Source organism: Mirounga angustirostris, unplaced genomic scaffold (assembly GCF_029215605.1).
Source record: "Mirounga angustirostris isolate CCGP_5_RB_7025 unplaced genomic scaffold, mMirAng1.0.hap1 SCAF_6, whole genome shotgun sequence".
NCBI lineage: Eukaryota > Metazoa > Chordata > Mammalia > Carnivora > Phocidae > Mirounga > Mirounga angustirostris.
This window is the reverse complement of record NW_026991714.1, coordinates 109,209,305-109,234,823: the sequence shown is the minus strand read 5'-3', so window position 1 is coordinate 109,234,823 and position 25,519 is coordinate 109,209,305. Positions and strand designations below refer to the sequence as shown.

The 25,519-nt window shown below is 43.9% G+C and overlaps 1 protein-coding gene across 4 annotated transcripts in view; it reads right to left on the bottom strand.

The window, feature by feature from the left end:
• NRG3 (neuregulin 3) overlaps positions 1–23,353 on the bottom strand; it is a 1,020,119-nt gene extending 996,766 nt beyond the window's left edge. For all 4 annotated transcript variants that reach the window (XM_045878223.1, XM_045878224.1, XM_045878225.1 and 1 more), the window contains exon 1: positions 22,525–23,353. In XM_045878223.1, coding sequence (XP_045734179.1) covers positions 22,525–23,353 — 829 coding nt within the window. The remainder of the gene's footprint in view (positions 1–22,524) is intronic.
• Positions 23,354–25,519: the final 2,166 nt, after the last annotated feature.

Below are 25,519 nucleotides of genomic sequence, written 5' to 3'. Positions count from 1 at the left end.
GAAATTTAAGTAAAACATTTAAGAAAAGTAAAATTGATCATAATCCCACTCAGCAACAGCTCTTTTCTCTAATTTTGTGTCTTACTACCAATGTTTATGCAGAACTGGAATTACATATGGTTTTTAAGCCTACTGCTCTTACTTCACCTTAGACAGTAAACATTTTCCCATGCTATGATTTTAAAGAAGTAACGTGTAATCTCTACATGGTTGAAAATTTCTCTTAAGCAAACTTTTATGTGTGTTCCTGTGATGAATTCCTTCAAGCAAAAATCTTTGAACACATTTTTCTTCCTTCCTTCTTCCCCTCAGATAGAGATCTAGAAGTGGAATCGCCAAAGGTAAGTATACATTTTGAAATAGTTCACATCCAACTACACTCCTACTCATTTCACTCTGCCTTTAATAACACTGGGTATTATAACATTAATTATGGCCAAATTGTGAGAGACAGGAAAAGTTTAGATTTTCTGTCAACAGTTTTGCTCAGGTGGTAGATTCAGCCAACCCCGGATGTGGAGAGGGAATCTCAATGTGGGAAGTGCCACAGGAGCCTGGCCTTGGGCTGAGGTACCTGCAGTGCTCGCCTTGTCTGGGAAAGTTATGTAGAAAGTCCTCACCTCCCCTGTCCTCAGACTCCTGCCCTCTTGAGGAGTCATATCCTGCTCTCCCCTAACATGGCCAAGCCTGCTGAATGAACACAGGGGTCTGGCAGCTTCTGGTCTCCAACTCTAGCTGCAGGTAGGGATCGTGTGAGTCCTAATCCCAACCTTGTATCGCATGGCCTTCTCTCACTTCCACCTTTTTTTTTTTCCTCTGAAGGATGAAGGTTTTGAGGTTCTGCTGAGGTGCTTCTCCCACCCCTGCTCAACCCTGGCAGCACATTGGAATCACCTGGAGAGCTTTACAGACACTACCGATGTCTGCCACTGTCCTTGTACCCCCAAAAAAGAGATTCTGATTGGTCTAAGGTGGGGCCTGGCCATGGGTATATTTTTTATAGCTCCCCCATGGGATTCAAACTGCATCCAGGGTTGAGAACTATAGATAATATCACCACTGCATGGCATCCACTAGAAGTTCCCCCTAGTTTATACTGTTTTCCCTACCCCAGGCTTTCAATGCTGATACAGGTGTCCATATCTACGCCCCTGTACCACCAGCTTTTTTAATATTGTTTGCTCTTTCAGTGGGTTTCTACTCCATTCCATTGTGCTCTCTATCCAATTACCTTCTGAAAATACCCATTTGTACATCTAACAAGAATGGAGAACACAGGATGCTTAAAACAACTCTTTCATCCCCATCCCCCACACACAATCCTACTCATCCCGCAATCCTCCCCATCTCAGTTAATGATGCCACCATGCCCCCCTCCTATTCAGGACAGAAGACCAGGAGGGAGTCTTGATTCATTCATCCCTGTACTTTCTTCACAGTAAGTCCTTTTGCTTGCCCACCAGAGGACATCCAATCTGACAGGGCATGATTCCCACCACACCCATCCCCACGCTTCTAAGTGCCCTTCTCACCTGCCTCCCTGACTCCAGTAGTGGCCGCTAGAGTGCAGCATTACACAGCATCCACAGGGACCTTTTTAAACATAAAATCTATCAGAATCTTCCCCTACCTAAATCCCCCCATGGTTTTCCATTACAAGAAAAATCAAGTCCAAGTTCCCTAAATGTCTTACTTTGTCTACTTCTCCCAGTTCACTTCCTACCACTTTTGGGCATTATGTTAGCGCACACTGGCCCCATTTCTGTCCCCCAAGGCCCCTGAACTTTATTTTTTCTCTTTCTGATACACTTCTCTCTTCAATATTGCCATGCCTGGCTTCTTTCTACCGTATAAGACTCAGTTCAACTAGCATGACCTCATCTAAGGCCTCTGTGAACACTTATATAAATTCAAACTTTCTACCATGCAATCCTGTTCAGCATTTCTCACAGACAGAAATTATCTTATTTATTTATATGTTCTTGTATGAATTCCCCACTAGAATGCTCCGGGGGGCAGGGGGACAATCGTTGAGTCAATCCTTTATCCTTCCAGCAGCTCAGGAGCCTGATGCCTAAACAGCATCTGGCAAATAGTAAGTGCTTAATAAGTAGGTTAACAATGAAGGATGTTTATGGGACTGGGTGGAAGAGAAGCTGTACATGCCTGCTCAAATCACTAACTCATGCCAACAGATCTGCTCCCCGTTGAGCCATGGCAGACATCTTGTATCATACACTGTTTTGATATAAACAAAAGAAAACAAAGCCCTAAATTCTCAACCTCTAGAAATGAAATCTACTAATATACCTTGGATCTTTAATAAAAAAAAAAATTTAGATGAAGAAGAGGAAAATGAGGCTAGGGAAAAGTCAGTGAGATGAATTTTAGCTTTCTCCAGAAATATAAATCATCTTACTTTCACTCAGCATGTGAAATCTTGCTCTGTAGTTTGCAGAATCTATCAAGACACACTTTGGAAGAAATACTGTGGAAAAGTATTCTTTACTCAGCACTGAGAATCAGTTCTTAAGAACAATCGTCCTGAAGAGAAATGGCATGAGATAGGATAGTGAGAAAATGAGAGGGTTCTTTACTCTTCAAAGACACATTTCCTCTGCTTCTTGTGTTCAGTGCGTAAGAAATTGAGATATCAGGGATTGACATAGAGCTCAGTTTCAAACTGAGCATCCCACACTTCCGGGGCTATCATAGTGGCATGCTGGTTGAGTGTGCCTTTCTCAAAGGCTGAGAAATTCATGTCCAGATGCCTGGAAACTGGTACTGTTCTAGTCAACACCGTTGTGAAATTTAAATTTTCTCAGTGTTATTCTCTTCCTCTCTACAGTGCTTTCCAGCTTCAATTATTTTTTTTCAAACCATCAGTTCCTAAGTACGGTACTAAATATTTAAGATTAAATTTGGCTTCCAAAAAGAAAATATTACCTCATGACATAAATAACGTTCAGGCTCTATTAATGATTTCAATCTGCTCCAGTTCTCATATATCCAAACATCCCTTGGCTCTCAATGTATATGCACCTTGATTTATCAGACTATTTGATTATCTGTAGATTTCACAGTATGTGTCTTATAAGCAGTAGCCATTATCTCAGCTTTTGGAAATGAAGATACTGAAGCTAATGGAGATAGACTTCATCAAGCTCAAGTATCTAATAAGAAGCAAAACTTGGATTCTCCCAGACTTAACACCTACCACTGTTTCTATAGTACATGCACTCCCTGCACTCTCTTACACACACACACACACACACACACACACAGACTACAAATCACATCATTAAGAGTGTAACTATGATCAAAAGGAAAACAACAACTATTACATGCATTCCAATTCTAATTGCTGATTTCCAACCTAATTAGATGGTAATAGCATTAGATAGTGATAAACAAAACAAAAAGTTAACATCTACATTAAATGAAACCCGACACATCCATTGGATTAAACTGGCAGGGGTTCCCTTTGGGCAGCTGAGGACTGAGGGTATTTGGACTAACAATCTGAAAATGCAGGTCAATCAATTTGGAAGTGTCATTAGAATTTATCCACCTGGGATATAACATTTTCAAGGCAGGTTTTTTTTAATGTCAAAAAAAGAAGACATGACCACGTGGTAGATGCTAAGGCAACTTGCCTTGATCTTAAAACTATGAAGCTCAAAGGACAGATGTATACATAATCAGCAAAGCCTTAACGCAGTCAGGTTTTTAATCCAAATCAAATTAATTTCTGGTTTCAGTGATATGCCAAAGAAGGGCCACTCAGCCAGACCCACCAATGCAAATAATCGAAGCACCAAGTCTCCCTGCTCTTCACTGAGAAGACTTAGCCAAAGGGAGGCAGATGCCAAGAAAGAGAGCTACAAGATGCTAGCGTGGCCCCGTTCTTCCTCAGGTAGTTCTATTTTTGTAATGTGACATTTAAAAATCCAGTGTCACTCAGTGATATGCTGCTCATCCACCTCCCCTGGAGCTGCCTGGGTTTCCATGGCACTTATTAGGGGGAACAGCAGTAGCCTTACGGCAGCTGGAAACAGGGGCTGTCACAGGGCCCAGGTGCAGAGCGACTTACACCACTCTTCCCTGGAAGCCGAGCCTCATCACCAGCTCAACAGCCACACCACAGAACAGAAGAGTGGAAAGGAAACATCACTGAACAGAACACTGAGAAGGTTCCAGAAAGGGCAGAGACCAAGGAGTTATGGTAGTCCCCGGGCATCATCTGTAGTCACAGAGAAAGTTGCAATTTAAGCCCTCTAAACTTTTAGGAATTCTTACTATGTTTGATCCTTGTGTGTTTCTAGTAGAATCTTACTAGCTATGTACATGTAGGTTAACACTGAGCATGTGGTTTTTACTGATGTCAAATAACCCAAAATGCTCTATCCCCTAAGGTCACTTAGTCAAGCATAGTTGCACCTTATTCCTTATTTGCTGACTCCCTGTGACCGTGATCCATCTTCTATCTGCCATACTATTTCTGGGTTTAAGGCCAAAAAAAAAAAAAAACACCAAGATACCAAAAAACCAACACCGGGCTCAATTTCATGACCCTGAGATCATGACATGAGCAGAAATCAAGAGCTGGATGCTTAACCGACTACACCACCCTGGTGCACCAAGAATGGGCATTCTGACAGCACAATGGCAAGAATGTGAACTGCTCAATCCTTTTTGAATGAGAATTAGGAATCTGGATAAAAAAATGTAAGGTTTTTTGTATATATGTTGGCCAAAAGTTTCCATACCATATTGCGGACTTTGGGGGCAGAATTTTATTTAATAATGACCAGACTGGAACAAACTAAATTCTCAACAGGTGATAAGCTCACCTAAATATTTTAGTATGTCAATATACTTCAGCACAGCATCATCAAAAACAGGGTTTAAGTATTCTGCTATAGAAATATTTTAACATAAAGTGCAAAAGGATAGCTAAAAGAGTTATTAGAGTATGTATAATTTCATTTTTATAAAAAAAGACATATTCAGGGAGCAAAAAATTGGGTTTAATATTCAACAGAAAGATAACAGTAATTATCTCGAGGTGGTAGAACTACAGTTGACTTTTATTTTCCTTATTGCTGATGTTTTCCAATTTTCTATAGTGAACATAGTTTACATAATAATAAAGAGGAAGACGCTCCAAAAAAAAAGATAAAACATTAACACTAGCCACTTTGAGTTTGAGTTAAATGTCACTCTGGCTCAGAGCTGTGTCCTAATCAATGGATCGAACCACATTCTGATATCAAAATCCTTATGACAACCAACATGCAGGAAATAATGCCTTACATTAAGACACATAACGCCTTAGTGATACCGGTTCTTAGTCTTCTGTTCTTCTTGTAACACTGTAAAATTCAGGGGTGCCTGGGTGGCTCAGTCGTTAAGCGTCTGTCTTCAGCTCGGGTCATGATCCCAGGGTCCTGGGATTGAGCCCCACATCGGGCTCCTGGCTCAGCGGGGAGCCTGCTTCTCCCTCTCCCACTCCCCCTGCTTGTGTTCCCTCTTTGCTGTCTCTCTCTCTGTCAAATAAATAAATAATAAAATCTTTGGGAAAAAAAAGATTAAAAAAAATTCTGTAAAATTCAGCAACTAGGAACTCTGTTTAATTAAGGGAGAAAGATATTACGGTTATATCTAGAACTAGATGAATTTATTTATACTTCCAAATGAAATATTTTGTGCATGCCAATAATTCCTTCCAGCCTCCCCATACCTCTGTCTTTGGAATCCATTTACTTTCATGTGTGCACATCACAATAACAGACCTACAGCTGGCTACCAACCTCTACATCTATTAGGGGACAGATCAGAAATTCTCTTTTTTAAAGTTGTAAACAAGCAAAGTTCACCAGATGTAAGGACATAACCCTGTCCCACCTACACAGCACACTAAAACACTGCTATTAGTAAATGCTGAAATACAAAATATACCACCAAAAGTATACTACTGAAAAAAAACAGGGTCAGAGGTGGAGGGGTGGTGATAAACAGAGAAAGAGAGAAAAGGGGTGGGGAGAGAGCCACCAGAATTAGTAATTCAGAAATTCCACTAAGATTTTAATCTCAAATTAAGAACTCAGCCTCAGGGAATGTCTTGTCCAACAGCCTTACCTACAGAAAAAAACCACAATTTCAGAGACTAAGTGAATAATCTACTCTGAGGTCTCAAAAGAAGTGTCAGAACTGGGCCTACATCCCCAAACAAGGTCCGTGGCCTTCCCACTGGGCCTTAATTACTTTTCTCCCTTTTAAAACCACTCTTCTAATTATCCTACTTCCAATTTTCCTTGGAAGCACAGGAAAACAAATGTTAACAATTAACAAGATTAAGCAAAGGAACATAAACTTCCCTGAGGTAAGACTCTCCCGCCTCTCCCTGTCTCCATAGAAATCACCTCCTGTTCATCGGACTCTTTTGCTCACAGTTTACAAAATGGCACAGTATCAGAGAGGAAGTGGTAGGCTAGGCATACAGAGATAAAAAAGCCTGGATAATATCCAGAAGATTGGGAGTCCCTACTCAGATACCTGAAGTGGGCTATATTGTTAATGCCACACTGGTGCCCACCCCAAACCTTAGGTAGATGGTAAATGGTAAAGGATCTGGAAGCTGAGCCACACAGTCCATTTTTCAAATAAGTTTCTGGGAATAGCTGTACTTCCCTGAATCTGTCTCCCCCACGGCACATGGCAACAACCCTTCTTCACCAAAAGCAAAAATATTCTCGAACATCCAAACAGCCTGATTTTCCTGGCACAAAAGCATCTCTATTTGGGGAAGATCCAAAGGTTCAAATGATTGCATATAACTGATAACTGAAGATTAGAGTGGACTTCCCAGCACAGCAGTGAAAAGAAATTGATGGATCAGCTAAGGGTACTCTTCCCAAAATGCAGCATGTGTAATTTATTTTTATGCAATTCATTTTCATACCTTGTAGCTGCTATCTGGAGGAAAGAAAGCAGTTCTAGTCGAGGAAACAGATGATTTCATTTGGCAAAGTAATCATGTCTGGGAAATGTGAGACAATTCAGTGGCAAACTTCAGCAAAGGGTTTGAGCTTGAAAGTAGTGGTGGCCAAAAATCACACTTCTCTATGGTTTGCTCACAAAGAGGCTCTCCTGTCAGGATAAAGAGCTCACTGACCGGCAATTTAATTCAATTTTCACAATGGGAGTATAGTACATAAAGACTTTCTGTACCTGGCCATTAGGTCTTCAAACCCTAACACTTACATAGGTAGCTGCTTTATGGCACCCAGAATGAGAACATACATATTCACTGTGACCAACATTTAGCACTTATACTAACACATTGTGGAGTACAAGGGAGCTGAGGGTTGCAAATTACATCTATGTTTGATATGTATCATTGTATATGTGGATAAGAGAAAGAGAATGCAAATATCATGGTAAGAGTTAATTTTGAAAACATGTTGACAGCCTCTATAAACCTTTGTTCTGATAAAACTTATTCTGTTCGACGTCAGTGCTCAAATAAGATTTGTCGCCACATCCTTGTATCACGAGGGCCTTACCCTCGGTAACAGCATTGTAAAAAATTCATTAAGGGTTTCGAATAAATTTTGCAAGTTTCTCCCTCCCCCCCCCCACGCCAAATAAATGAACCACTACTGTTTCTGGTCCTCCCAACTGCTTGCAAGGCATGAGCTTTTCCTCGTCATTCTGGAGGGTAACCATTCAGACACCAGCGGGTCCCTGCAGAGTTCAGGTGCAGAAAGCCGATCAGAAGGCATCAGGCAGGAAGATGGTGCTTTTCAAGCAGCATGCTCAACTGGACCTCTTTCCTTGGGGTTAACATTTTTGTGTTATCTAGTCATTTAGAAGTAATAGAGCTCTTTAGACTTTTACAACACTCAGCCATTTGCATGCACTGTAGGAAACAGCATTTCATTATTTACCATAAATTACTCAGAGCCACTCATGATGAAAGATGAGCACCCTTGTGCTCCCACAGAAGGTCACTCAGAAGCTTACAACACCAAGTGAAGGGGAAACGCAGATTTGATGCTGACTTTGTTAAGATCCCATCTACAGCATCGCTGCCTTCCTTTCAAAAATATCTTCTGATCAAATACACAAAGACCCAAACAAGTAACTACAAAAGGCACCTTTATCTCAGTCAAAAAAAAAAAAAGAATAGATAAACTGAAAGTATTCCAAGTAAATAACACTAGTATGTGTCAGCTGACTTATTATAAAGGTTGACATTGGTGAAAATTATCTGATCAGTGAAAAATAGAGGAGGAGAGATGCCGTTGGCTATTAATTCTAATTTAACATCCACGCTTACGTGGTGTTATAGCCCCTCTATCTGGTAACGATGAGCAACCAAGTAAACTGGCAAGAGGGATGAATGTGATTCTAATCTGAAGCCTCTTTATGGTGAACAAAGTGGGCGACTCAGTAATTTTGGCTGTGGATATGTGAAAGAAGGGATGTCGCTCCTGTGTACAAGAGGAGCTCACTAGCAGGCCGGGGGAGAGCCTCATCTTACACAGAACCATCCTCCTGGTTCCCAAAGCAGCAGGGTCTCTCCTCTCTTTCTTTACCATGTGATGAGAGCAGGCAGGGAAACAACAGAGCCATTGCCTTTTGAACCCCATACAGGCGATGTCAGCATTCGATCCCAAAAGGTGCTGAGTAGCTTCTGGAAAGAGGACCTCGATGGAACCAGAAGGGTGATGGGGCGATCAATTCATAAAGTAGCTTCCACCTCTGAAAATTCTAAAGACAGTCACTGGCTCATTTCACCAAAACCAACACTTTCTGCTGGTTATTCTCCTTGTATCTCTTCTTGCAGATTTTTAGATATTCGAAAGCTACTATTTTGGGTTAAATCTAGGGCTGTGTTGATGTGACTATGCGAAAAACTAAACATATTTAAACATACCAATTCTTTTGCTTCTTGCAGCACTTTGAAGAGGCACTGGAATGAAGTCAATACTTAAATATATTCAGCACAAATCACAGACCATATCTTTAAATGCTTTGGGACAAATTAGCCTTGGAGAATCTTTAGACTCTCCTGCTTGTTCCTCCCTCCAAGTCATCCTGGAGACCTTGCATCTTCTGAAAACACCAGATATTTTGCCAATTGCTTGCACCACCCCTGACTGCTGTCTCCCACAGAAGCCTAGCCATGCCCTCCCAAGCCCTCCCTCCTTAATCAGGCCTTGTCCCGAGGAAAAGAGGAGGCTGCCTCATTAATTCCAAGACAGACCCTCTCTGCCCACCAGGCCAGACCCTTCACTGGTTCCCACGCAAGGGTGTGCAAGCACACTTCTACCTTTGCTAATGCCCCTTCTCTCCCGTGGCCTCAGTTTCCCATTTCTCTGCCTAAACAAATTCTCCCCTGAAATCACCTATGTCTGCTCTAATCACTGCTTTTTTTTTTTTTTAAGATTTTATTTATTTATTTGAGAGAGAGAATGAGAGAGAGAGAGAGCAGGAGAGGGGGGAGGGTCAGAGGGAGAAGCAGACTCCCCGCCGAGCAGGGAGCCCGATGCGGGACTCGATCCCTGGACTCCAGGATCATGACCTGAGCCGAAGGCAGTCGCTTAACCGACTGAGCCACCCAGGCGCCCCCTCGGGTCCTTTCTTTTTTTTTTTTTTTTTTTTTAAGATTTTATTTATTTATTTGAGAGAGAGAGAATGAGAGACAGAGAGCGTGAGAGGGAGGAGGGCCAGAGGGAGAAGCAGACTCCCTGCCAAGCAGGGAGCCCGATGCAGGACTCGATCCCGGGACTCCAGGATCATGACCCGAGCCGAAAGCAGTCGCTTAACCAACTGAGCCACCCAGGCGCCCTAATCACTGCTTTCTGAAATGGCCTCATATACTTTTCAGTTGGAATCACACACTCTGGCGCTTAATCAGTCTCTGATACATACGTTCTGGTCTTCTCAACAAAACCATAAATGCAGATGATGAATTTTCTTTCTCGTGGACTGTGCACTCATATGCTGCAGAACTGTGATAAAATCACTATTAGAACACAAGTACGGTTTTACAGGTGGAAGATGTGTGAAAAGTGTAATAGCTCATGCTGCAACAGAAACACTCCTGATATGGGGGAAAGCAAATTTTATGTAATATAAACACAAGTACCCACTCAGAAAGGCTTAAATTGAAAAGGAGTGTGGGTATCTTGCATGGAGTCTCACTAAGCCGGAATCCTGAGAACAAAAGGAAGCTGCTGAAGCCAAGAAGACCCTCTTTGCACCTGGTTAGACTGCGGGGCATGAACAACAAACACTCAGCATTATGATCCAGTTGTCTGTAGGTGGAAAAATCCAGAAACTCAGGCCACCTCCCTGGTAGCAGGAAGTGAAGGCCAAAGGAATGCTCTGAAACATTTCTTTCATATTTTTATGTTTGTACTGAGCTTGATGAATTTTGACGAACAGAACTCACCCATGTAATCAGCACCCAGATCAAGAAGCAGAAAATTATCAATATCTTAAAGCCTCATATCATGGGTCTCTCCATTTACTATCTGCCACTTCCCCAAAGATAATCACTATCTCGACCTCTAACATTCAACATTATATAAGCAGAATCATACTTTCGTTCGGACTCTTTCTGCTCACCAATGTATTTGTGAGCTATCCTAAAAGATTTTGAACACAATTCGTCACCAAAGTAAAGAACTATGTTCTCTACAAGTCACTACTTTCCACTGGCCTATGGAATTTATCTATCTGTAGTCCAGCCACCTAACTTTAGTATGAGAATTAATATCTGGTGATTCTATGAGAGGCTTATGGAATCTAGAAAGTGTTTGAACTGGTCATCCCACCTGTTCTCATCTGACCTCAGCCTTCCCTCTAGGACCCCTCACTTCAAACTAGCCTTTGCATTCTGCTTTCATGGAATCCTTAAAACAGACCAGATAATTGGTTATCATGCACACAATTGACTGACTCCTACTGGCTGTATCCATCCCAAGCAACACTACTAAAGACTGCCCAACATTTGCAAACTGAAGAGCCATTAAGTAACTCATTAAACTTCCATCTTCTTTATCCTTATAAGGTCAAGGTTAATGATCAAAGGCCCAGGGTAAGACACTCTGCCTTCAATAAGGCATTATTTCCCATGAGCAAATGAAATGCATTTATATTTCTACACATCTGCATTTCACAGCAGGGACCCAACTCAGCCAATGATTTAATGCTGACACCACCAATCAAGACACAAATGCTTGGACTGAAAAAAAAAAAAAAAAAAACTTTCACAGACCCAAGACTGATAACTAAACTGATTTATGGAGCGTATTCTCTGTCTCTGCTTTTTCAAAAGTTTAGTAACTTCTAACTAGAGAGATAATTATGACCATTAAATAAAACAGAAAATACAGCAAAATACAATAAACAGTATTCCCATTCCACAATCCAGAAATCACCACCATTAACAATTTGGTATACTTCCTTCGAATATAGTTACTATATATATTAAATCCTGTACAGCTTAATATAACTGGCACTTTATATAATTTTCTACCCAAAGTTTTAGATAATTATATACTAAACACTCTCCAGTATACTTAAAATTATTAAACACACAATTTAGGGCGCCTGGGTGGCTCAGTCGTTAAGCGGCTGCCTTCGGCTCAGGTCATGATCCCAGGGTCCTGGGATCGAGCCCCGCATTGGGCTCCCTGCTCGGCGGGAAGCCTGCTTCTCCCTCTCCCACTCCCCCTGCTTGTGTTCCTGCTCTCGCTGTCTCGGTCAAATAAATAAATAAAATCTTTAAATAAAATAAAATAAAATAAACACAATTTAGTGGCTTTGTAAATCTATCACATGGGCAAAGTAAAATTTATTTTATTTACTATTTATTTCATTTTAACCTAAGGCATATAAATGCACATTCACCTGCCAACTATTTAGCTGTAGAATTCAAGGCTTTTCACTGACTAAATTTCTTACCTTTCTTGTGAAAAACCACACCTATATATTCTGCAATGCTTCAGTTTCAGTTTATTTATTGTGGAATGAGAACTTAAAGCCACAGGTAAAACAATCCAAGGGCAGATTTCTTATGGATATATAAATACACTCCCCCTTAAACTTGCCCACAACTTCTTCAACAAGCATCTTTTTCAAGTGATTTATCTTTATAGAGTATATCCAAAGTAATCAATTTAGTTCTAATAGAAACCACAATTAATTCATTGGTTTGCATCCTATTTGAATATATTACCTAATTACAGTAACAACAACATGCATAAATAGATTTAGATACAACTAATACTTGGTAAGCACACCTCTCATTTAGTGAAGGCTGAAGCCCTATACCAACTGGGGCTATTCAGCACAAAAGGACATTTGTCAGTTTTTTATCTTTTTAATTTTTAAATTTGTTTTAGTTTTGTTTTATTGTTTTGATCTTTTACAAACCCTTGTGTCGAGGACTAACTTTCAAGTTCTCTGCTACCTGAGAAACCCTGACCCAGAAGCAGGTCGTCTACAAATGGTTTAGCACCAAGTTCCCCATGAACATGCATTGAATGATGAGCGAGGGGGGCTGCCCCCTTTACGGCCGTGCCCCATTTCCCGGGAGGAGGGGCTCTCCGCACCGACCCCGGACCCGGTCCCCATGTGGGGTGGGGACATTTGTCAGTTTTTCAATCCAGAAATAGAGCACCATACTAAAAAGTCAGTTAAATAGAATTAGGGTCAAGATAGTATTGAATATAAACACTTCCACACACCATGATCACTTTCTATTCCTGGAGTCTAGATCTTGCCATCATGCCAACAAAAACTTCTGTTAAACAATAAATTTGGGTAAGCAATCTCACTTCCCCTCTTCTTGATGAGTACAGCTTTCATTCTTAGTCTATGTGATTCATTCACAGTCTTATGGAGATTCTGATGAGACAGGCTTCCTGATATTACAGTGCTCCTATCCTTCTGCATGGCTATTCAAAGACTGTAATAACCCAATCTTGGCATTTGACTGATTCCCATTTTCTGTTCAGGGGTTTGCATAAGTAGAAATCCCAATCATCTTTCACTTTAACCAACAGAATTTTTTTTTTCTTTAGGGACCCTTGCTAGACAGAAATGTCAAAGGAGTAAGCAACTGACTGAGACCAATGTGGGGTATTCCTGGCTGACTATCAAGATCTCATGAATGTTAGTCTTCTTAGGACTGTTGGCTAGTCAGTGGTGGGGACCTTATAGTATGGTTCCAAGAGGGAATTCAGATGCCCTGCAGGAGACACTGCATAAGGTACAACACCCAAAATTTATTTGATGGGGTTGGTATTGTTGTTTCTGTAGAACTCCAAGGCTATGGTTCCAAATGTTCCCTGATACATTTCCATTGGTCAGTCTCAGCATATGATGCAGTAACTACTGTAATCAAAAGCAAGTTTGGAATGGGCAAAGAAGACAATTCTGGCTGGATCTTAGGGAGCAGAAAAATAAAGTCTGTAACTGTTCTCTGTCATTGGTCTACTGAATCACCTACAAGCAGCCACAGTTGAAAACAGAATTAGCAGATCAAGGAATAAGAGTTTAAAGAACATATTCTTTATCTTTTGTTGAAACATCACCTAAATTTCTCCTTGGACTGAAAACCAGGACAATTTCTCTGGTTTAAAAGGCTCCCTTTACCATAGCAAAAAACAGGTACAGGGCAGATGTGCCATTTATGGAGTTTATGATGGCAAATGCCACGGTCCCTGAGCTAAAGGGACTGAAAGAGGCCATGTACAACAGATAAGGCCACACTCTTACCAGTGGAGTAGTATCTGGGGTGGAGAGAGATTACCTGGAAAATGATCTTTCAACCTTCATGATTCTTCAAGCTATGCCACTCAGCATGTCCTTGGCAAATTACAGAACCACTCTAAGGTTAGATTAGCTATATGATTGAGATCATCATACCTGGACTACTGGCCTAGATGACGGTCTTTGAGTCCTTGTTTCAATCAATCAAGAAGACAATCAATATGGCAATAAATAAAAACATAAAGTGCTGGCCCTCCTGGCACACAGTAAAACCCCACAAACAGCAGCTCTCACTGTTACTGCCTAAATTCTCAAACCCATTCCAAGACTGAGATTCTGTGAAGAATTCTTCCACATTTCTAAAAGTAACATTTGTGGCACAGACATCAACAGACTCTGATCCCAAAATGATGATGAGAGTGTGATTTTTCTCTTAGTAAGTTCTAACGCTCTGGCAATTCCCAGGAAGATCATGACTAGGATCACATGTCGTCACGGGAAGGGTCTCTTAAGAGACAGGCTCTATATTCAGGAATTCCTATCAAATATTTAGCATACAAATTCTATTCCCATAATCCTGCCTATAATGTACTCATGCTAAAATAGTTGCATAGATCCAGATGATCTTTTTTTTTCTAATGCTCTTATAGCCTACATTGCAGCCATGATACACACTACCACTTCTAAGAAAAGGCCTCAAAGAGAAAAATCTTATCATTGGAAGCTGCTAAATTTCTACTATTAAATTTTAATCTCAATTCAGTTTGCAGGTTTGTTTCTGACTTGTCTCTTTTTATGCCTGGGAATGGCAATCTATGATTTATGTACAATCACCAATCTGTCTTGAAAACTAAAGGCTTATAACAAAAAAGTAATACTTTGAAATATAAATCAGGATTAAGTTTCCAACGAACACAGGCCACGATGTTTTCAAACTGCTAATAGGAAAAGTTCCCCAAAGTGCAAAGGTATCCATCTAAAAGAGCTGTTTGATGGATACAAGCCACTTAACAATCCTCTGGGACCTAAATCACAGTAACTTCTAAATAAAGAGGGGACTAGCATACAATGCAGAGATTGCCTGTTTTTACTAATGTTCTCTCCAAACTCCCAAGATTCAATGACAATAAGACAGTGTGGGAATGGAACAAAAGCAAGGCACAGGGCATTTTTTTCTTTCATCAAGAATCTGAAGATTTCTGTAGATTTTAGGTTTCCAGATCATTCAACAATCTCACTCATTTTTCCCCAGAAAATTTCGGTTCCTCTCTTTGAAAAACGTATGTCCAAAATAAGCTTAAAAAAATGTGTGCCAAGCAAAGGATGAGAAATGGTGGGCTCCAGTTTGTGGAGCCGACTAAATTTCCAACGTGATTTGAGGTAGATTTCCACACCATATTCGACTGTGTGTGCCAGCGTATTCGAGAGGAGCATGGGAAAGATCCAAGGGCATAGAAGAACAATAATCTCTCATTGTGATTAAAAGATCCCTCAAGCTAGGTAGCAAACTAGCTCCAGTATTTCAACTGAATTCAACAGCCTGATGTGCTCTTGGAGGAAAAGACCTAGTCTATCCACTTCCCATTTCTCTTGACATAAAAACAGGAAAGTGTTTTTGCAGCTTACAAGCTCTTGCACGAATGGTATACGAGGCAGGTAATTATCATGACCCTCATTATCCCAGAGGAGGACATTAAAGTTCAGAGAGATTAAAATGGTTCTTTGAGGTTGCACAGTTATCACAGGATTTAAGGCGACAGGTTTTGGGTTTGGTTTTTTGTTTTTAATGCAAATCTCCATCATCCTCCCACAAAAATCCCAAAAAGTAGTCATGACTGACTACTAAAGGAGTCACTTTCTTAACCTGGCTCCACTAAGCCAGCTGACTGTCACCATCCCTCCAGTGTGATGAACACCGTTAGGCCGGGGATAGTGACAAGTTCATAGCAGCAGACCAAGCTCAAAGAAGCACCCACACCGCTGGGACCAACTTTTGAGTTGTGTGCTTACCAACACTCAGCCAGGGTAACCAATCTGTTTATGTCAGTTGCTCTTACAGTAATTACGTAATTTAGTTAAATTTGATGTAAGCCACTGATACGTGATTGTGGAAAAGAAAGATAATTGTAGTTTCTATTAAAACATAGGTGAATGCTTTGAAGAAATTCCAAATGGTGACAAAAAATAAAAAGAATAAAATTACTTTGAATTATATGTGCAAGAAAACTATAAAAGATAGCAGGGTAGGGGACATAGTATAGTATCTATAAAGAGTCTGGTTCAGATTCCTTCACTAGTGTCTTTTTTTTTTTTTTTAAGATTTTATTTATTTATTGACAGAGAGAGACACAGCGAGAGAGGGAACACAAGCAGGGGGAGTGGGAGAGGGAGAAGCAGGCTTCCCGCCGAGCAGGGAGCCCGATGTGGGGCTCGATGTGGGGCTCGATGTGGGGCTCGATGTGGGGCTCGATCCCAGGACCCTGGGATCATGACCTGAGCCGAAGGCAGACGCTTAACAACTGAGCCACCCAGGCGCCCCCTTTACCAGTGTCTTTAAAGAAGAAAGAGGTGATTAGAGGTATGGCTTACGAAAAAGAAAAGAAAAGGAAGGAAAAGAAAAACATGCTAAGCTCAAACTTATAGACACATACTCAAGAAAAAGCCTTGGCTTTTTGGGAGAAAGCTTTATTTTAATTGTCTGCTTTGTAAACTATTACTTTTATAGACTTCTTAAATTAACCAGTTAACTATCAGCATTGCAATGCCCCAAACTGATGTTTAATATTCATTAAAATGAATTATGTATTCACTACATAAATATTCATTAAATGACATGTATTATGAAGACAACACAACCATATGAAAAGACATAATAGCTTATATTCAGTTGAACTACTGTTTTGTGGAATCACACAACAAATGCTGTCAAAATTTTGTATGATTTGTATGCCAATCTAAGTGGGACAATAAGTGGCCATTAGGCTTTGGCCAAGTTTTTGGAATCCTTCAAATTTTTTTTATTTTAAAAAATAAAGTACCCGAGACAGTGTAATAACTCAATTGCATAAATGGGTAGAATTTTTTTTCTCAAATTTCTACATCAACGTAGTCTAACATTGTCTTACCAAAAGGGTTGACTTTTATAACAACTTGAAATGACATGGCGATGTTAAGACTATCTAGGAAAAATTTGAAAGCCTCCTGCTTAAACTATAAACTAAGAAATAAAGGGCTAAAAAAAAAATCAAAAGTCTACAAGGAACCTTCAAGAGAGCCATTATTCAACAGGAATACAAGAAGTCCCAATGAATCAGTGGTAAAGATGGAAAATCAAACTAAGCATCTATCCTACAACTTTCATTAATAATTGCACGAATGGAAAACACCTATTTAGGTACATTTTTTAAAAGATTTTATTTATTTATTTGACATAGAGAGATCGCAAGAGTAGGAACACCAGCAGGAGGAGTGGGAGAGGGAGAAGCAGGCTCCCCACTGAGTAGGGAGCCCGATGCAATGCAGGGCTCGATCCCAGGATCCTGGGATCATGACCTGAGCCCAAGGCAGACGCTTAACGACTGAGCCACCCAGGCGCCCCTTTAGGTATGTTTTCATCCTGATATTAGAAAGCTTTAAACTGAGTCTGATCCCCCCACCCCTTTCAATATGTATATGGTTCTGGAGGAAACACTTTCCTGGGTGTGGACAAGAAAAACATCTAGGATCTCAAAACGTCTCAGTGGTATTTGTCAACCCAGTACAGCTTTGCTTCACTCAACACAAAAGTCTGAGGATAAAAACAGATTCAAAGGGAAAAAAATGAAATTCAGTTCTATTCACAAGTAATTCAAATGCCTTTTACAGACTTAGATTTATGGCTCTTTCCTTGCTCTTATATATTTCAGGGCCAACTTTCATGTTCCATTTTCAACAACCCAGATAGAATATTAAGATATGCTTGGCACTAGATATGAGAGGTTATGAGGAAAGAATTTCTACAAAAGAAGCAAGCTGAAAATCTGACTTCTTCCCATTATGCTTTGGACAGGAGGAAGAGCTGGGGAAGCATCCCCAAGGGAAGAGAGAACTTGCTCTTCTGCACACCAGACCTCCCGAGACGGAACTGAGTCACCCTGCACCTGCTCTCTTGCTCATGGCCCAATCTGGACTTGGAAAAGTAACAGACAGAAGTTGCCACAAACCAGCTTCTAGTGTCTGTTTGTTGGGTTTGTTTGGTTTTTTCCCCCCCCTTTCTAACTGGTTTACGGATCATCACTGCGTTAAAAAAGGCTATCCAGGACATACAGCACAAATACAATAGGTGGATGGATTCACAAATCAACCCTGCAAAAGGTCATCTCAATTACCAACAGTATTACCAATCCCTTAGCAGTCATGGGGAACAGAGGAGGAAGGCTTAAACCACACTGTCTTCATGCACCAAGACCAAACTAAAAATGGCTCTAGAAAGAGCCTTGCCCACACCAGCCCGTGCCCTTGGGGTGTGTGTGTGTGTGTGTGTGTGTGTGTGTGTGTGTGATGAAGTACAACGTAAGTATCTAAAGAGCAAAACACACAGTATAATTGATTAAAGCAGAAAAGTCTCATAATCCTGTATTAAGGCCAAGGAAATCAAAACATACTCAGGTTGTAACATGTGCTCATCAAAAAGCTCTCAAGTGAATTTCATAAGAAATACTGACCTCTCACTTTGGTGGGGTTGGAACCTGCTATGCTAGAATTCCTTTGAAGGCTTGGATTCATGTAAATAGAGGACAATACATAGAAGTAATTTTATTTCAACAAAGTATTTTTAAGGATGCAATAAAACAACTAAGAGTACTCTTATTGAAAGACTGGAATCTTTTGAAAAGAATACAGGAAAATACTCAGTGTTGGGTGGGGGGATGGGGTAACTGGGTGATGGGCATTAAGGAGGGCACGTGATATAATGAGCACTGGGTATTATGTGCAACTGATGAAATCACTGAACTCTACCTCTGAAACTAATAATACACTGTATGTTAATTAATTGAATTTAAATAAAATTTAAATAAAGAAAAGAAAATACTCAGTGTTATCAAAGGCTATCTTCAAAATTACAACAGGTATGACTAGGTAAAGTTTCAATGAAATAGACTTGGTTATAATAAAATCACCCCCATACCATGTTTATACATCAATGATACATTCTACATTTACCTCTTCACTAAAAACACTATTTGAGATCTGTGGTCTTACTTACTGTAATTAAATATACACTTTCCAAATAGGGCCCTAACACTAACCAATTAAAAGTAGCTCTTTCTCTTGTCTTCAGTTTCTGAATTTAGCCAATGACTCTGAACTCTGAACTGTTAAAACAGGGCTTCTGGCTGAGTAAAGTAACAATCCAGACTGGCACTGTCAACACTCTACATATAAATTTCAAGTCTGAAAACACAATTCATTGTGCTGTAAAAGGCTCTTTGTAAACTGGTCAAAATCACTGTTCCTCTCCTGTCTATAGTAAATCTTCGTTTGTCTTGAAAAATTTCCGAACTAATCTACCTTCTCAGAGGCAAGATGCTTCGAAGAGGTCTTTGGTGAAATAATCTGGGGGCAATACGTTTAATATATTTGCTTCTAAAAAAATATCTGAAGCAAAAGCAAGTCTTGGGCAGCTAACTGGGAACCCAAGAGATCGCAGTAATGTGGAAGAAAGTTTTGGTCCAGCTCAGGGTCTAAAGGTTGGAAGATGACAAGAGAATAGTCAACCTCAAGCCCTTCCCCTCCTTCTGCCTTTTAAATTCAATCTTTGTCTTTAATCCAACAGAAAATTAGTCTTCTAAAGTGAGCCTCCCGCATAACAAAAATAGCTTTTGTTTTGCCTACTACCCATCAGTAAGTGTGTTTATTCAAGAGTGAACCAGCCCCTTTTCCTCCAAAGAGCTGTGCTGCCTTTACAGACAAGATCCATCTGACTGACCTAAGACAAACACAAAGACATTCATTCTGTAAACCCTGAGATGTTCAATTCAAGAGCCAAGACCCTGGCCATTAAGGAATTAGTGACTTAGTCTTGAAGAAACAGAGCCTTATCCTTAGCTGTCCTCAGGTGCTACAACATAATTCATGACTTTCATTAAAAAAGAAGAAGAAGAAGAAGGAAAAGAAAAAAGAAACAGAAAGAAAAAATATATATATACTTAAGTCTGACAGTAGGAACTAGGAAAAAGGGGAATTTCTCTCCTGGGAACTTTAGTAACATAATCAAAACAAGTGAAAAATAAAATGCAAGACATTCAGGCCATTCTTCAGCCCACAGTAGCAGTGCTAATAATCCCTCAAATGAAATCCTTATATCCTTTGGTTAATCATCCTGCAATCTTGGACACACACACACACACACACACACTATCCTTTTCTCTAAATTACCATATAAACCTCACTATTTAAATTCATCTTTTATAAAAACTGCATCATCTTTCATTAAAATTTCCCTTGTTGATATATGCAAACCAGGTCAGTTTCTATTGGATTTGCATACTAGTGTTTTACCCCTTAATTCAACTCCTTGTTGAAGGTTTAAAAAATAGCAAGAGCTGGACCTCAGATACACATAAAACAAATGCTGCTTATATGTCTAAGTGAACATTGACACCATTTACAGATTCTCCCCCCACCCCTTTTCCTTGGGGCTGAGAGCCTTGTCAATAATCATTACTTATTAAACAGGCTGCCATTCCCTTCTACAGAATATAGAAAAGGAGCATGGAGAGGTAGAAATAATTACCCTGGGGTTTTCTTTAAAGACCTCCTGAATGCAACACAAGGAAATCAACTGAGAAAGAACATGAAATACCCCCCCCAACACACACACACACATATACAGTTGAGAAGTACACCCACACTCCATTATTCGTATCAATTGCATCAAAAGATAAAAAAATCTGAGGTCTTCAGGATAGACAGATACTTTCAAACCACTGAATACGTCCATACATACACTTGCATATCCTTTATCCTCCACAAAACTCAAGCTAGATTTGCTGGGAGAAGCCTCTAAACACCTCCTGAGAAAATGTGCTCTCAGAAAGACTACTTCAGCCAAAGGAGAAGGAAGCAGCAAGTTATCGGGTTTGACTGCCATTCTGGTTTGTGGCAGATTCCCTCCTTCCCCTCTGCTCTCTGACTCCCAATTTATCTTTTTTTTTTTCTCCCATAGTCAGGGCATTAAGGAATTTCTCTCTTGGACCTTACCCACAAATGCACTAAATCCTTTTTTTAAAAAGTTTCAAGGGTTAAATAACACCCAAGTTAATAAGATCACAGGTCTGAGAAATGAAAAATTGTCAGATGACTGAAAGCAAGCCAGGTATTCCTACTGAAGAGTTAATGATGAGCCCTCTTCCTCTCCAGATGTTATAGCTCAAAACAGAACTACAATGTAAAGACCGTTTTTGGAGAACAGGCTTAAACAGAACTTGAACTGGCAGGCGGGGGATTTGTCCTAAATAACCTTCACAGGTTGCAAACTGTTTCCGATATCCTGATCAATAGAGTGAGAAGCTTCCCAACATTTCCTTTAAGAGCAAGGGGGGGGGGGGGGGGTAGGGGGTGGGAGGTCAATTAGTCACACAAAACATTTGTAAAAATAGAAAATATACACCACCTATACAAATACATAGGAAGCTATCACTCTTGGGGTAAACTGGCCAGTGCTGGCACGAATCGCGCCCAGGCTAAAGATGCTACATTCACAGAGTGACCTGTTTCAAAGGGGTTGGACGTTCTCCCCCTGGAGTGCAGAGAACTCTGTCCAATTCCCCTTACATTTTTCAGGCACAGAGGGAAGGGAGATGAGGTTTCACAGCCCACCTTTGGGAAAGGAACAAAAGCAAACGCTTGACAGCTGAAAAAACTCCTCCTCCGTCAGGACCCTAGAGGCGGTAGCTCGGCAGGGCTCCCTTGCTATTTCCCCCTACTTAACTCACTCTGGGCGGCCACAGAATCAATCTCTACACCCAGGAAGGGCCAAGGGCAGGCTGGCGGGGAGGCGGGTTGGGGATGGAGGGGGGGTGGTGATCACTTTAGCCCTACGCCATGGATCGCCTCCTTTTCCTACCTCCCCCAATGGCTTCTAATTAACCCTTCCTGATCGCTGCCCGGGTCAGGGCTGCTATAAGTCGACAGCTTCATTCTATCAACATTTCCATCAAATTAGCCCCCCACACACACGCGCACACACACCCACACGGACAGAACTTCCCTTTGTGGTTTATCATCGCTCAATTTGCATGTGCTTTTCTTTCACTCCTTCCTACCGGCGGGGAAAGGGCTCAGTGCTTTTGGGAAGGCCCTCCCTCCCTCCCCAGCTCTCAATAGGAGCCGGATCCGGGAGCTCGCCAGCAGGTCTGCAGTGAGCAGAAATCGCGCTCGCGTTAACCCTTTGAAGGGAGTTAGGAGATCTGTTCTCGTTTGGGACCCACTGAAGTAGGCCGGGTGGAGCTTGACAATCTGCCTCCGTTTCCTACCGCCCCCCAGCCCCACCCCGCATAAGGATCCCGAACAGACCCGCACCCTTTTCCTGCCTGGCGGCCAGGTTAACTATCTCATTCAGCGCTCCAAACCTGAAATTGGGTGAGGGGTGGAGGATGCGAGAAGACAGGCGGCGGGAGGGAAAAGACAGCAGGAGGGCAAAACGGAAAGTCAGTAGTAAATCAGAGTTCAGACCCGGTGTATACTTACGAAATTTGGGGCTGGTGCTTGTTTCTGGCGTGGTGGTGGTAGAGGGGGAGGAAGACGAGGAGGAGGAAGGGGTGGTGGCAGCATCCTGAAAGGGAGACAGGGTCCAGGACGGAGTAGAATCATGAAGGTAGGAGGAGGTAGCGTATGCCGCAGTGGGCCAGGAGGGCATTGCCTGGGTACTGGGGGTTCCTGGCACCGGGGGTCGGGAGCCCGGCGTGCTGCTACTGAAGAAGGGGGCTGTGGTGGACAGGACCGTCGGGGGGCCCGCAGTGTTCCGTGCGGTGGTGGAGCGCGGGCTGGCCCGGATGGGCACCCGGTGCCCGGGAAAGCGAGTCGGCGCCCGCGTGATGGTCGTCAGGCGGGTGCTAATCCGGTTGGGCGTCCTGGAAGAGGCGGCGCCGCCGGCGGAGGGGGTGGCGGGGGACGCAGTAGAAGTGGTCGTGGTGGTGGTCTCCATAGCCTTGGGGAAGGAGCTGGGCTTGGAGAGGAAGAAGGGGTCCTGGCCCATCCCCTTGGAGTCCACCAGGTCGGTGGGCACGTATTCCTTGACGGAGCCCACCACGATCCATTTGAGGAGCATGAGGCTGAGCCCCAGGCCGATGAAGCCGATGAACAGAGGCACCACGCACAGCCACGTCTGCTGCCGGTTCCACACGATGCAGTCGCTACAGCGTAACTCCCGGGGGGGCTCGGCCGCCCCTTCGCCGCCGCCGTCCGGGCCCCCGCCCGCCGCTGCCGCCGCCGCAGCCGCCGCGGTGCCCTCCTCGGCCGAGGCGGCGGCTGCCGAAGCGGCTCCAGGTGGCGAGGCAGCGGCCGCACCTTCACTCATCCTAGGAGCCGGTCTTCACCTTCGCCCCCCCGAGGGCCGCGCCAGAGGCATGGGGCCGCGCGGGCCGGGCGCGGGCGCGGGCGCGGGCTCCGGCGGCGGCGGCGGCGGCGGCGGCGGGTTCGGGCGCAGGCAGCGGCCGCGGCGGCCGCATGCAAATCGGCTCCCTGCCCCCACGCCCCTCCCCCCGAGAGGCGGGCGGCGGGCGGGGAGGAGAGGAGCGGGGGAGGGGACGCGGGCCGGGGAGGGGGCGGCGAGGAGCACGGGAGAGGGGCGAGACGGGCCCCCGGCGCCGCCGGCCGGTCAGGGAGCGGCTGGGCGCGTCTGCAGCCCGCCCAGCGGCCTCCTGCGCGCCGGGGCCCCGCTCCTGCTGCTACTGATGCTGCTGCTGTCGCTGCCGCCGCTGCCCGCCGCCTGCATGCGCTCCAGCCGCGCCGGCATCCTCGGGGCGCCGCGCCCGGCCCGCTCCCCGGGGCGCCCGCCCGCGCCGCCGCTGGGCCTCGAGCCGCGTTCAGGGGCCGAGCCGCCTGGCCGCGGGATGCCGGACGCCGGAGAGCCGCATTCCGACACAGGGGGCCGACCTGGCCGCCGCTGCCGCCGTTCGCCCGGCCCGGCGCGCCGCGTTCTTCGGCGGCTGCTCCGCGAGCCCGGGCGGCAAGGTGCACCTGTTCTGCAGCCGGCCCGCAGCCAACCCTCGGCCAGCACTCTCTGCGAGAGACCAATCCGAGCGCAGCGCGGAGGGCGAGCGGCCGGGCTCGCCTCACTCCCGCCGCCTGCGGCTCCGCGCCGCCGCCGCCGCCGCCGCCGCCGCCCGAGAGTCAAACTCCAGCGAGCTGCGCCCCGCCGCCGCGAGCCCGGGGCCGGGGGCGCACGGGGCGTCCGCGGCGGGTGCTATTGGACCCGCCGCGGAGGGAACCCCACAATCCGCAGAGGAATCGAAATCACACCCCGGCGCCGCTGCCCGGTCACGCTTGGGGAGGTGAAACGCGAGACCGCGTCGGGGATTCCAGGCGACGCGGACCTCGGGCCGCGGTGGCTCCAGGCGAGCTCTGGCGGCCGGGCGGGTGCGGTGTGCGCGGAGCCGCCGCGGACGGGCTGGGCTTCAGGCAGAGTGGCGCCTCCCACCAACACCTAATGGTGGTTTCTTAATGTGCACAAGAGAAGTAAATGATCCAGGCAAACCCCCACTTGGAAGTGCCTGGCAAAAGCAGCTCCCGACCGATCGTGAGCCCGTCTCCCGAACGGATCCGGCGGGGTCAGACTGACGCTGCGGGGCAAGGGAGCCGGGCCTGTGCGCGTGGGAGGGCGTCTGTGCACTCCCCGGCCAGATGGCGGGTGCTGCTCGGTGAACAGCCACCTTTCCTCCGAGTTCCTCAGACAGATGCTGGTGAAGCAGACGAGCTTTGTGCAGTTACACCTGGCAGATACCTACAAGCTGATTGAGAACTTCTCTTTAAAAACAAAGTATTGCCTTTAAATGTAGATGAAAGCACAGGTACACCTGTCACATGACAACTGATGGTGAGAGGTAAAATTTAGACGGATTTGGGTTGGTATCCCAAATTGCATTGCTGGTTTCTTACCTTGGGTAGAGAGGCGCCGGTGTACCTGGTGCAGTGTGGGACCTGCCTGGGAGTCCGGGGGACTGGGCGAGGAAGAAAGAAAGGGTTAGAGAGCCAGCATCAGCATGCTTTATGCTGATGATGCAGAACCTCGCTTGTCAACTCTCCCCAGATTTCCTGGTCTAAAGTGGAAACTGGAAAGATGCTTTTATTTACAAGCTCGGAGAATGAGAAGTTGAGGATGACAGCCTTCTATACAGCTCCCCAGCACTGTAAGATTGCCACCGATGCAGGAACCAGCGTTCTCTTGTACTGTTAACAGCCTCCACCAAGATGAAGTTTTCAAGGTATCCATTTTATTCACAGGTGGAGAGCCGAACAGTACGCTGAGAAGACTGCAGAGAGCAGAGGATTCATTGAAACGCAAAGCTCCTGGGATTTGGTGCCTACCAGAGTATTTTGCACAGACACAGTTAATAAATTATTTTGGATAGCAGTAATGCGGCTGTCGCCTCTTTCAGCTATAACATTGAGACTTTCTCCATAGGAAAGCTTATGATTTTTAGTTTGACAGAACATGCCCTAATCCAGTAGTGCTGAATTACGG